At 45.5% G+C, this 13,812-nt stretch overlaps 4 protein-coding genes across 4 annotated transcripts; 2 read left to right on the forward strand and 2 right to left on the reverse strand.

Annotated features, from left to right (window-relative positions):
• Positions 1 to 504: 504 nt before the first annotated feature.
• Positions 505 to 1,145, reverse strand: LOC111081790. Its single transcript, XM_022377931.2, has one exon. It carries the CDS (start codon positions 1,143 to 1,145, stop codon positions 540 to 542), a length of 606 nt encoding a protein of 201 aa, XP_022233623.1. The 3' UTR covers positions 505 to 539.
• Positions 1,146 to 2,542: 1,397 nt separating this feature from the next.
• LOC111080194 (adult-specific cuticular protein ACP-20) lies at positions 2,543 to 3,264 on the forward strand. The gene has a single exon (XM_022375673.2). It carries the CDS (start codon positions 2,564 to 2,566, stop codon positions 3,146 to 3,148), a length of 585 nt encoding a protein of 194 aa, XP_022231365.2. The 5' UTR covers positions 2,543 to 2,563; the 3' UTR covers positions 3,149 to 3,264.
• Positions 3,265 to 4,207: 943 nt separating this feature from the next.
• Positions 4,208 to 9,643, forward strand: LOC111080196. Its single transcript, XM_022375675.2, has 3 exons — positions 4,208 to 4,312; positions 5,614 to 5,772; positions 8,313 to 9,643. The coding sequence occupies exons 1-3, from the start codon at positions 4,301 to 4,303 to the stop codon at positions 9,516 to 9,518; spliced, it is 1,377 nt and encodes a 458-aa protein (XP_022231367.2). The 5' UTR covers positions 4,208 to 4,300; the 3' UTR covers positions 9,519 to 9,643.
• A 1,598-nt stretch (positions 9,644 to 11,241) lies between these two features.
• Positions 11,242 to 11,742, reverse strand: LOC111080198 (MICOS complex subunit Mic10-like). Its single transcript, XM_022375676.2, has one exon. It carries the CDS (start codon positions 11,617 to 11,619, stop codon positions 11,413 to 11,415), a length of 207 nt encoding a protein of 68 aa, XP_022231368.1. The 5' UTR covers positions 11,620 to 11,742; the 3' UTR covers positions 11,242 to 11,412.
• Between the last annotated feature and the right edge of the window lie 2,070 nt (positions 11,743 to 13,812).

Genomic DNA, 13,812 nt, shown 5'->3' on the forward strand with positions numbered 1-13,812 from the left:
AGTGAGACCAACAGAGAAATCAATTACTCCTCGATAGGTATATAAACAGACTGTACTGAGCCACTTATAAGCATTGTTAATACGTGATACAAGTACTGAGAAAGTTTCCTGCACTCCCAGGTTCCCAAAGAAGAGGAAATCCGCACACATCACCGGCTCTAAGCGTTTTTGTCGTAAAAAAACAAAATTTCAAATGTTAAACTGCTTGGACTGCTTTAACATATACTGCTTAAGCGTCTGAGTGCAAACAAGCGGTTCAAGTGTATGTAAAATATGATAGTTCCAAAATTGAGCGCTGCCCGGCGCCACTGTTTCTGTGTAATTTCTACACTTACATTTTTATTACATTTATGCGCAAATGCGCGCCAAATTCAAAAAATAAAGTCTTTAGATGAGGCAAAACCAACATTCTCATATTTTTATCGCACTTTCTTGCACTTTGCTTCGATTTATTTAACTAAAGTTCATAATTTTGTCAGTATTTACATTAATTTGTTAGTCGGAATCATCAGTTCTTTCAATTTCTTCAGTCAGTTCTGTTACCACCACTTGCTGCTCTTGTCCACCCACTTGCTGCCGGTATCCTGCTTGACATCCACATAGCTGGTGGCATGTTCATGTCCGTGAGAGTAGCCATGATCCTGCTGCTTGTGCTCGAAATGGTCGGCATGTCCGAGGTGCTTGACTGTGGCCTGGAATCCGTTGTGGGCATCGGCCGTGTACTCGACGACGCGGGTGCGGCCATCGGCTTCCTTCATGGTGTAGCCTCCCTTGACCTTATCACCATCCCGGGTCTCCCACTGCTGCTTGATATCTCCGGTCTTTGTGTCCTTGACTCCATAATCGAACTGGTATTTTGGGTGATGCTTCGGCTCGTCGTGGTGAGATGTCCACTTGTGGTGCTCCTGTGGAACTGCCCATTGGTGGTGCAGCTGCTGAGGAGCTGCCTCCCAGTGGTGGCTGTGCTGAGGTGCCGCCGCCCATTGATGCTGCTCCTGATGATCGTGCCACTTCTTGGGCGCCTCATGGTGCGTCTGAATGCTGAAGCCGACTGCATGTCCATGCTCATAGCCGCCATGGGGAATGTAGCTGGCAGCGGCTACTCCCAGCAGGGCACAGCAGAGGATCGTTAGCTTTTGGGCCATTTTCGATGATTTATTTCGACTGATTGACGGATTGACTGACTTGCTTGGCCCAGATTGCAATTGGAACTGTGATGCCCAACATACACTGCCCAATGCTTTTATACCTAGTTTGGCCCATTCTATCAGTCCATTAATTACATTTTACTCTCGAGGCTAAATAGGCTAGAAAAAAAAGTAAGAGCCCCAAAAAAAATGCTTCGAAAAATGCCTCAAATATTTGTGCAAATTTTCATTTTTCCTCATTCGTATTCATAATCCGGGCGATTGGCAAATTAATTGTGGCTCACTCAGCCAGCAACAACAGCAACAAAAGCCATAAACGGGGCGTGAACATCGCCCAACTATGAGAAAAAACGCAATGATTGTTTTTGTTGCTTAGAAATCAATCAACAAGTGTGGCCCGCTTTCAAATTAGTAGTAAGCCTCGCCTCGCCTCGCCTCGCCTCGCTGCGTTTCTTTGGTTGCTGCCTGCCTGCCCCATCGACTTCACTCCGCGTGACCTTGAGACAGCCAACCGACCGGGTGGGGGAGGAGGCAGGGAGTGCGGCAGAGAAGGGTGGACTGGCCGACAATCGAGTGGAGCAGTCAGTGGATCGGTCTGGGGGGTCCAATGCTTCCGAATTGGTGTTAACGCAGTAAATGGTGGCTAATATTTTCCAAATATTTATAATTAACAATGACTATGCGAGGGTCATTGTTACAAATTTTGGAAATGTTGGTTCGTTTTCTTAGAACTTCTAGAATGCCATTTTGGCGTGGGTAAAAAGGTTCAAATATTGCACAGAATTGTGTAACGAATATTACAATATTATAGCCATGAGGATAATTAATATTGTATTCAGTATACTCGGTGTCAGATAAAGGGCATCTACAAGAACTGATCTTAAATCAAATATAGAAGGGATTAAACTATTAAAATCATATTATAATTGCCTCAAGAACGACTGTTTCTATAGCAAATCTTGGTCTGGTTTTTGTTACCATCGGAAAACCATCAATTTGTAGCTTAAATATTTCTGAATATCTAATATAATACTTTTCTGTTTGGGGCTTTATTACCTCAATTACTACCAACCCAAAAACGAATGCAGCAGCAACGAACTATACAGACATCACATTCATTGTTTACAGTTCTTTTCAACCAAATTTATTTGTAACGGCTCTGCTCTAATATGCAATTTATTAGATTTTCTGTACTGCTCAATAGCCAATAACAATAATAGTAATTATTATGAATTAGTAAAGTAATTAATAAATTTGCCAACACGAATGGTGAATGGCTAAGCCAAGAGAATGACCACCCGATGGTTTCAATGGGTTTCTATGGGTTTTTGGCTAGAGCATGGGGCTATAAAAACCAGCAGAGGCCCCACCAAGAACCAGCAGACCTCATCAAAGGTTCGACAACAACGATCAAAATGAAATATTTCTGCTGTGGTCTGGTGCTGGGCCTATTTGTGGCTGCAAGTATGGCAACTCCATATGGAGGACACGCTACGAGCTACAGTGTGCTGACCAAGCACGAGGAGCCGGTGCATAAGGGTCACGGATACGGCTACGATCACGACGTGATCAGTGCGTATGGAGGTGTCTACGGGCATGGATATCCCAGCCCTGGCTATTCCGGCTACGAAAAACACGAACCGCATCACTATCCCAAATATCACTTTGACTACGGGGTCAAGGATGCCCATACTGGCGACCAGAAGAGCCAGTGGGAGTCGCGCGATGGCGACAAGGTCAAGGGCAGCTACTCCTTGAAGGAGGCCGATGGCACCACCCGCGTGGTGGAGTACACAGCCGACGATCACAACGGCTTCAATGCAGTTGTCAAGAAGCTGGGCCACGCCCATCATCCTCAGGTCTACCAGAAGGGCTCCGGACACGGTGGCATCTATGGAGCGGACTACGGCTACGGCCATGATGTGGCACAATACGGTGGCTATGGACACGGCGGACACGGTCATGCCAGCAGCTATGTGAGCGTGAAGCAACTGCACTGATCGACGAACCGGGACGGGACCTCTGATGTGAATGGAACGTATTTATCTGACCCAGAACAAGATGTTTAAACACATGTAGTATTTTTATTGAAATATATAAGCAAATAATATTTAATAACCAGAAAAACACTCGAAACTGAAGCATTTGACTTGAATCTATCAGAAATTGATTTTAAGTACGAAAATCTGAAGCAAATCTCTCCATGATATGCCAATAATCCAGTCATGTTTTAGTTTTAGTCTCCCTGGGAAAATTTCGCCATGCTTTGGCAAATGGCCGAACCAAAGCCCCACCACCATTGATCAAATGCTATGTTATAGTCGCAGCGACTTGATTTTAATACGGATAACTAGGATTAACAGGCAGAGCAGAGACACATTCGCAGAGCAAATCGCCATTAATTTATGTAAAGTCGAAACGTAATGCTGGCAGATATAAATTTTATAATGCCATTAGACAGCTGCAGCGAAGAGTCGTTGACGATGACAACGTGGTAACGGCAACGGCAACGTCGACTTTTACTTGAGGCTGAAACCAAAAGTTGAGACGGCCAAATTGGTGTGGCACGGAATGAAATGAAATGGAAGCCGGGCGGCCAGTCAGGGAGCTAGTGGTGATAGCGAAACGGGTTTCCTCCGCACCGGAGGAGCCTCTGAGAGCTTCATATAATTGTCAATTAGACTGGGCTTAGGAAGCGACAAAGCCGACCCACACTGCAGCATCCATCTGCAGATGCAGTTGCAGATGCAGCTGCTGTGGATGCGGCTTCGGTTGCGACTGCGACTGCGGCTGTGGCTGTGGCTCATCGCAGTTTGGTTGCGCGTCTGTTTGGCAGGTTGGCAAGTGTTGGAAGTGGAACCGGTGAAGCCGGAAAATCTTGTCGCCGGGAAAACGAAACCGAAGCTTTGTGCCGGTCCTGACTTCGTCTTCATCTATAAATACTTTTGCAATGCCGCGCAAACGCTTTAATTACGGTTTTGTCCTTGACATTGAGACAACGACGAGAAGCAGCAGCAGCAGAAGCAGCAGCCACAGCCACAGCAGTCGAGCGACTGCAGCGCGTTTTGCCAGCGTTATTAAACGCTCAGTGTGTATTGTGCAAGTGATTTTTTGCTAAAGTAATATACAAATAAAGGAAATTATTAAATAAAATGAGACTTTATGTAAGTGTGGGTTAAACAATCTTTAAAGCAAAGGTGGCGTTTGCTGTTGACAGAAACCAAAATGTTAAGCGAAAGTTAAGCAAACAAAAACTTTCACTTTTGAGTGAAAGTCGTGCAAATGTCCACGAATGCAAATCCATATAAAACTAAAGACAATAATGCAATGATGAAGCCATTAGGACAGCAGAAAATTAGCGCCAGACTAAATTACTTTCCAGAACAGAAGTGAAACATCAAAAAGAACCATTTGGAAAATTAATTGAAATGTTTTAAGCATTTTCAACTTTTTATTTTCATAAAAGAAAACTCAGTCAGCATTTAGAGGATTGTTTTCCTCATAAGCATATTCTCTGGCTTGGAGACTCCATATGCGACTCAATTATTTTCATTTTTTCATGGTTTCCGTTTTGCCATGCCTAAACGAATTCCAAATCATTTGTTAAGCCGCATTTCAATCGAAATGCCGGACATGCCATTCTCGGCAACTATGCTTGCACTTGTCTTGGGGGCTCTCTCAGTGTGCTAATTAAACCTAGTCAGTGCCAAAATCTCAATTCCCGCTTAACGGCAAAGCAAGACACACGCCAATCGAGGCTGGGGCGATCCGATGACTGCGATTGCTCTCGCAACCGAAAATCAAATCAAATCAAATCGAAAATGTCCAAAAAAATATTTTGCAATTTGCAAAAGAAACAAATGCACGGCAAGGCAATTGCAATTTCAATTGGGAAAATTGAATTGTACGGTGCAAATGGTCGCCATCCTGCCAGACCCGTTTCCATCTCGAAATCGAGACTGGACGGACAGTGCCAAGAGGGACAGTTCGGAACGGTACGGTACGGAGCAGAGCAGAGCGGAGCCGGGCTACTGGTCTTAAGCAAAGCCATCAATCTCCAAAAAGTTTTCGCCGAGTCCCAGACAGGCATTCGCTGTCATATGCGCGGTACAAATGTGCCTCGGTGTCTATCTGTCTGCCTAATTTTGGACAGCAAGGTGTATTTTGCCATTACCATTTGACAACTGTCACAACGCTGTATGACATGCTCTGGGATGTGGTTTCTGCTGGGACTTCGTTCATTCGTTGTCCAATTAATTTTTGTGCCTCCTTTTTTTTCATTTGCTGCTCCCCGTTTGCCTGCAGATTTTCTTTTGGGCCTGGCCGGGCCAAGCTCGCGTAATAATTTTGTAGGCAATTTATTAACTGTTTGTGGTGTGTTTGCTTAACTCGTTTTATCGCTCCGTTTATTAAGCGCTCGACTGATAAAAACGCATTCATATTTCGCTTAAATGCCTTTTTGCAGATAACAAGCCATTTGCCGCCCCTGCTGCGTGCCCTCCTCCTGCTGCTGGCCCTCGCCTGCCTGGGGACACGTCCCGCACCCGTGTACGCAGTCCGGGGCGGGGCACCTGTTGTGGTCGCCGACAGCGATGATGAAACCATGGAGTATGCCCCACAATATGTAAGTAAACCGCACATCACAGCAGCCCCCAAGGAAATATTATGTATGTGTATCCACTGAGCATACTAAAAAGAAAATGTGTGTCAGGAATATCTATTCATATGCACAGGTACTGTGGCTCAAAATGCGAAAAGGAGTGACCAAAATGAATAGTTTGAAACGTTTGAACTGTCAGAAAATGTGCTTAGATAAAAGAGGAGAAAATAGGAGAGAATTAACTTAAGTACCCAAGTGCTGCCAGTAAATACCGTACAATCAAAAGTTTTTAAGCCCAAAAAGTTATTAAATTAGCCATTCCCATAAATTGTATTTTGAAATCATACTTTCCTTAATACTTCGCCTATGATTAATCAATTTTAATCTATTTGCTGCATTCCGCTCTTTCAAAGTGATCGCCTAACGACTTTTTAATCAAATAAATCATGACAGCTCACAGTTAATTAAATATTTGATCAATCTATCGGAAAATGGACCGGACGAACAAAGTCAGGCAACGAACGATTAATACATCAAAAGCGATCCATAAATACCTTTGGTAATCTTTGTATCATGGAAAACGCATTTTCCGCCATTGAAAGTGAATGTTGTTCCATGCGACTCGTACTCATACTGGTACTCGGACTCGTATACGAAATGTTCAATATCTCTCGATGCCGCCCACATAAATCAACTTGTTGGCCCCCGACTGCAGGCAGACTCCGACTCCGACCCCGACCATTGTCTTTTTTTTTTTTGGAGGGACAGAGAGGACAGGTGGGGCGGTAGCCGAAAATGCGTTTTGCGTGCACACACGATCGTTGGATTCGACAGCCCGGGGGCGCCATATAAGGCCTGCTGCACCTACGATCCGATCGCGATCTCTACGTCTCCGTCTCCGTTGCAGCAACGAAGCGAAAGGAGGCCCCGTGGCAAGATTGAATTCTTTTCTTTTGTAACTGTTTCAGGCTGTGACAAGGTGCGTTTTCGTTTTCGAACAAAACAAAAAATGCTAAAATGTTTTCCATGCTGTCTGTCTGTCCCGTCGATGGGGTAAACGCCTTTGGAACTGTCGGGATTGTCAAACATTTTTGTTGTTGATTTGCCTGTTACCTGTTGCTCCCACGATCTGTCGTGCGATTTGTTGTCAAAATGTTGACAACGCTGCGTATGCGTAATTTGCATGTAATTGTGGAGTGATATTGCGCATACGCCCAGTCGTACAAATCATAAATTGTTCACCCTCATATATTTGTACATATATTTCATAAATTTATGAGTTGGAGTTCACACGCACCCACAAAAATAACGCACACAAAAAACCAGGCAATTGACCACCAACTGGGGAGTGGGACTACAGTGCGTGGCTACTCTCAATGATCTCCTGGGTGGCCCCGCTGCTCTGACTTATGCAACTCTTATTAAAAACTATATATACATATATATCTGAGCGTATATACAGCTGACTGACTGCTCAGGTTACACTCGCTTGTAATCATTTGTTTTGTCCGGACAGCGACAGCGGCCAGAGAGTTAAAATTGATAGGCAGGCAACAACTGCAGCCAGCAGCAGCAGCAGCCAGCAGCAACAGCAGCAGCCAGCAGGCACCACCACCACCACTGCGCTGCATCGCTGCATTTGTATGCGTTTTGTGCGTGGCCATTTATGGACGTCTGCGCTTAATTGAAGCCAGCGCCAAAGCATGCGAAAAACTTTTGCAATTTGCCTTAAAAACCAAAAGGTGCCAAAAAAGAAGGGGAAAACACACAGAGAGACACACTCGCTACTCGGAGGAGAGAAACATAACAGCCGACTTGTCCGAAATGACAACGAATGCTCTACATTTTTATATTAATTGAATTTATGTAAATTTTTTTATGCGGTTATTTAGTTGCTGGCTTTATGGGGTTAATGCGTGGTTAGCTGCCCATAAATAACAATCTAAAATGTCATTTAAGATTCTTTGAAAGCCATTTGCGTTTAGACACAGTAATTAGCGTACCGATATGATTACAATTTTATTTACATATCATACAGCAGAAATATTCCACTGGCAGTCGAATGGTCAATTTCTGATGTTCTTTTCTAACAAATCAAATATTTTTAGATCCCTTTCGCAGCCTCACTAGTGTTGAGGTCCAACTAAATACTTAATTAATACGCTCTTTGCCTTGCAACGGCGGCTTCAGATCAAAAGAACACCCAATCCCCCAAGCTACCAAAACGACGAGACCCAACCCAATGCCTCTCCTTCAGTGGCTCTCAAACTGTGCACAGCGCGATTTTTGCCTTGACACAAAAAAGTTGCATTTGTTTCATTTCATTTTTTATTTGGTTTGGAATTTTTTCTTTTTTTGTCATGAAAACTTTGACACAGCCATTGGGGTCTAGCAACAAACAAAAAAAAAAACAAAAAATTGTGCGTACAATTTTCGAGGTGCGGTTTGGGCCCCATGGGAGCTTTTTTTTCCGAGACGCACGCGTTTCTTTATAGCGTTTCTTAGGTGCGCTTTTTGGCAACGATTGCTAATCAGAAATTTCTCTGATTTGTTCTCTTCCTCAGGAACATCCGGGATATGCGTTCAGCTATGGGGTCAAGGATCTGCACACGGGCGACGTAAAGTCGCAGTGGGAGTCACGCGATCAGGACGGCGTCAAGGGACACTACAGCATCCTCGAGCCGGATGGCTCCTTGCGCACCGTTCACTACACGGCCGATGCCAAGAGGGGCTTCAATGCAATTGTCAAAACGGTGGGTGCCAATTCGCATCCCATCACGGAGGACACGCCGGAGGGCAGCAACCAAGTGAACGATGACACCAGCCAGTCGAAGATCAATCATTACAGCAAGGACCAGGAGCACATCGTTCTCAGCTCGGACATCAAGCAACAGAAGCGGCCCATTGAAGATCTCACCCACTCACACCCGAAGATCCCCAGCCTGGTGGAGATCAAGCCCCATGCCCGCATCAAGCAGGTGCCCATGGAGCTGGAGCCGGGCATCCGCGACAGATTGCAGCAGGCCCGCGACAACTACTACAAAGAGATCGCTGCCGCGCACAAGCTGGAGAATGAGTACGCCCAAAAGCTGGAGAGTGACTACGCCAAGAAGTTGCAGCCCAGCTATGCGGTGCAGGAGGGCGATTGGAAGGCGGTGATAGTCAATGAACCCAAGGAGTACCGTCCACACTACACCACCAGTCCGCCGCAGCACCAGCCCCAGCACCAGCAGCAGCAGCACCAGCATCCGTACTACGACTACTACAAGCCCAAGGAGGTGCCCCACAACTATATTCACAAGGCATCGGTGCCCCAGCAGTCACTGCACACCAGCTACTCGCCCTCAAAGCCGCGCCCGAGCATCCCGGAGCCCATCTCCAACCACATCCACCAGAAGAAGGTGGTGCACACCACGCCCGGCCTGAAGCACTACAAGTACAAGGGCGTGTCCAAGACGTACGTGCGACCCGAATACTCCAGCTACTTCCAGCGCAAGCCCAAGAAGCTGAGGCCATTCCATCCACAGGCAGGTCTGGCTCCCAAGCAGCGTCCCCAGCGGCCGGAGAAGGCGGGTCCAGTGCTCTTTCCCGAACTGCTGGAGGATGAGTTCGAGGATTTCGCAGAGGAGGACGATGATGAGCAGGGCGTCGCATCGGCCAGCCTGGTCCAGAGCATGGTGCGGAAGGACAAGAAGCATATGGTGCCCATGTATGCGGGCGGGCACAGCTTCAATGCGGCCAACAGCCAGCGAGATTTGCGGGGCGTGTAGGTAGAGGGGGGCGAACGCAGAGGTCTGCAGTAGTGTTTCCTTCTTTATTTATTTTTTGTTCCACTTAATTTATTTTTACGTTTAGTTTTTTGTGTGTTTAAATAAATGAAGTTGCCTAAAATGAACGCTCCCCGATTTCCCGCAGCTGCACTTGTCGGTGATTTCCAATCATAAATCATAGAAGTCAGGCCCAAGCCAGGCCAAACAATTATATTGAACAATACGCAAGAAATTCGTGGGCTGACAGGAAATTGCTAACAAGCAAGCCAGCGATCTCTGACTTCTGATCTCTCTCTCACAGAGTGGGCCCAACCTCCAATTGAGTTTTCCGATAATGCCATGCGGCGGCAACGCCATCCAACAACGAAAGCGACAACCATAAATTAACACCAATTCGCATTAATTATTCCAAGTCGACAACGCAACCACAAAAACGCCCCAAAACTGTACACGACGAATTAAGCGAGGGGAATACTCTATCCTAGCTGGGAATCAGGAGACGGTAGAACGTCAGGGATCTGCGAAATGATCCACAAGAATCTATCAATAATATGTACATAAATCTATGTACTTCATATAATGATCATATCAAACAATTCACACACTTAATATAGCATTGGCACTTCCCCACATATGCATAATACCTTTCGGCATGTAAGAGTGCAGTTGTAGCTCTTAAAATGCATACAATTTGACAGCGAATTATGCCGAATGCAATATGCCTGTGCCATGCAGGCATTTCGGAGAATTGTCTCACATTTGTTTAGCCAGCTAATTGCTCTCAGCCAACGTTCTCTGCGCGGGGATCCTTAAAAGGTGTGCGTGTCAGCGGGGCAGCTTTTCCACTGCCTGCCACTCAAATCGGATCGGATCGGCAACGGCTTGGCGTGGCGTGGCGTGGCTTTGCTTGGCTTGGCTTGGCCCAGCTACTGCAGTAAGCCGCAAACCGGATCCAAGTCTCAAGAGTCAACCAGATATGAGTGCAGCTGTGAGTCATAACTATGTAACATACGTTCAATGTCGACTATCGGAGGCGGCGCCTAATCTAGAAGATTGTAAATTATTTAATTGGGAGCGTTTGCGTTGCCAACGCCTCTGCACACCGATGCACTCTGTTAGAGAGAACTTTTTCTGCACTCTAGCTCTAGCGATTGTCAGACATTTCTCACGCCATACCATAAAATCGCTGATCGCTGATCGCTGCCGTCTATGAGCATCAATTTGGAATCAGTTTGGTTTTTATTGGATTCACATTCAGAGTCTGAGAAACTGGTTCGCCTAGAATGCAACGAACGGCCAAGTGGGAGCAATTTGCATATAAGCAATCAATTTTTTTTTGTATTTCTCCCTCTTCATTTGACACTTTGCTCCCTGAAACGCACTCGATGGAGCAACACACAACACAGTCAGAGTCCATGTCAAGCCAAGACTGCAATTTATGCAACAAAATTGCAAGAAAATATCCAAATCCAAGTCAATGCCATACGCAAAACATACAAAATGTTTGCGTTGACAAAAAAGTAGGCACCAGTACGAGTGCGAGTGCAAGTGCCCCCAGTAATTAGAATACTCAATCTCTGGTCGAACTAGTTATGGCAGAGATTAGCTAAATTGGATTAGCCGCTTTGACTGCGACGACTATCTGGCGACTATCCGCAGGTGGGAGCAAGTGCAGCAGAGCACTCATTGAGAATTAAGAATGCCGAAACGAATGCCTAATCTGTGTTAATTATGACAAATGTTTATGGCACTCGAGACTAACTGAAAGTATGTTGCGAGGTTAGCATTAAGAGTTCGTAGGAAATACTAAAAATAAACAACAAAATGTACTTCCTTGACACCTTTTCGAATTGCTTTCCCAGCAGTAAACGCTGCAAGGACTTGGCTGCATTCTTCACTTCAACGCCTTCATGTTCCTCTCACAGCTACGATAGGCCAGTCCAATGCCAAATCCTGCACCAATCCAGACCGGCCAGCGACGACGACGCAGGAACAACAGGGCGACTGTGGCACCCATCACAATGCCGCCAGCTGTCTTAACAATGGCATCCGCAAAGCAACGATTGCGGCTCTCACGATAACGATCCTCGGACGAAGACATTTTTCTGGTGTTTTTTAAGAGAATGGAAATGCAAAAATATTGGTAGCTGCTACTCTAAAATTTTCAATGTAGGTAAATTCAATGAATTAAACATACAAAAATACTCTCAAAGTGATCTAAAAACCAAATGTTCCTTTTACGACTATGATTGAGAAGTATGCGGAAAATGCACTACAAATAATAAATAATAATAATTGGAAAATCCTTTCCAGTGTAAAACTCACCCAACACAAATGTTTCCATTTAATTAATAAGCTTGTCGGCTGGGCCCAGTTGGCATCGTTGTATCGTATCCACCTTAGCTGTCATCGTCCCTCAATCGCTGTGACCGCATTTAATTAGCTGTCTGCAGAGTCTGAGGTCTGCCACATGTTTGGTGGCACCTCTCAAGCTGCCATCGCTGCCACATTGTCCCTGACTTGTGGCTCTGACACCGCATGCCGGGTAAATCAATTAAAAACCATAAGAAAAAACACATACCAAAGCCCAAGCGACTCCTTTGGACTCCGTATAGTCAGATGTGAAATCTAGGCGAAGCTGTATCCAAAATAAATCCGGCCATAAACGCTTGGCTGGAAAATTGATTGAGCAGCACACGCGTTGACATTTCAATTAGAAGCCCAGACGCAGCATAAAAAATACAAGAAAAATCATAGAAAAATAGAAGAAAAACCAAAAGCCAAAAAACCAAGACACGCAATCGCCTCCAAAGTGCAATTGGAAAAGAATGCCGATCCAGATCGAGAGCTAGTGCCAATAGATAAACCTTGTGAAGCAATTAGGTCCACCGGACAGTGGTTGCATGCGGCGATTGATATCGGAGCATCGGAAAATGTGAGTGAGAGAGTGAAAGGCTGTTCTCTCCTACTCCTTCATGAGCCCCCAATAGATTTTCTTCATAGTTTTTCCAGTGAACTGCCGCTGGCTGCTGTTAATTGAACATGAAACATGTTTTGGGGCTGTCGGTCGCAGCTTTTCTTTTTCTGTATGCTGTGTTTCTTTTCAGCTCTCTTGCTTGCAACAGTTTTCGCAATTTGATTGAATTTTAATTTTTCAACATTTGCAAATGCAAAGGCACAGCCGAAAATCGAGTGACCAGTCAGCTGCGCTGCAATTTTAACCTACTTCAGAGGCATTGCTGGACGAGTTTACTTTAGTTTAGGCCACGCATTTGTCACACACACGCATAGCACAGCACAGCACTCCATCGTCAACTGCAACTTCGACTTCGACTGCGACTGCTAAGGGGTTGCGTAAGATATTGGTGGAACGAGAGAGCAGCCACAGATCTACAGCTGGCCATGGCGCTGGCTCACGACCATGCCTACTTAACATCATGACGAAATCCATCGCCCAAACATCGCCCCGACACTCCTTCTCCTCCTCCTTTTGGTTTTTAATTGAAAAATCTTGATTTTCGCCCGAGCCGCAGCCGGAGCCAGAGCCGTACGCCGGATCATTTACATATAACTTTATACTAGTATATCAGCGAATCCTATATCTAGATGGTTTGTCGTTCATTCAATATCGCAAATGGTCCGGCCCAAAAGCCAACACCAAATCGTGTTGTACACAGCCGCTGCGTAAACATTTCAAAATTTGCCAAACATATTTATAAAATTGCTGATTTTATGTTTCTTGCTCTCGAATCTGTATACTCAAATCTGGACTAAGAATTCTACACGCATGACGGGAGTATTATAAAAAACTAAAACCAGTTTAGTTAGAGTGCAAATATTGCTGCGAATATTGCGTGTAAATAGTCGGTACAATATTTTGAGAAAGGCCGTTGGGGCTGGACTGGGGCTGGGACTGGGGCTGGGACTGGGGCTGGGGCTGGACTGGGCCTGGGCTCGGGGCCTGGGTGTGTGTGCACAACATGGCGTATGCGTGTTTGCCAGCGGGGCATTCACATGGCAGTAGCAGTAGCCGCTACAGGATTATCGAGAGCTGAAGCTGAAACTGAAACTGGAGCTTAAAATTATGACTTTAGGTAGCTTATGGCCTGCGCTTATGAGTGGAAAAGCATTTTCCGCACCTCATGGGAAATTTATGCTGTCTATGGTCGCTGGTGGGCGATGCCGATGGCTTGTCTTGTCTTGTCTTGGCCAAAAGGCAAATCCGTGCAAGAAGTGGCACAGTTTCGGTTTGTTTCTTGTTATATAAGATGGCAGAAGGAAGATGAAATATGCA

The sequence above is a fragment of the Drosophila obscura genome, unplaced genomic scaffold, assembly GCF_018151105.1.
Source record: "Drosophila obscura isolate BZ-5 IFL unplaced genomic scaffold, ASM1815110v1 contig_208, whole genome shotgun sequence".
Classification (NCBI taxonomy): domain Eukaryota; kingdom Metazoa; phylum Arthropoda; class Insecta; order Diptera; family Drosophilidae; genus Drosophila; species Drosophila obscura.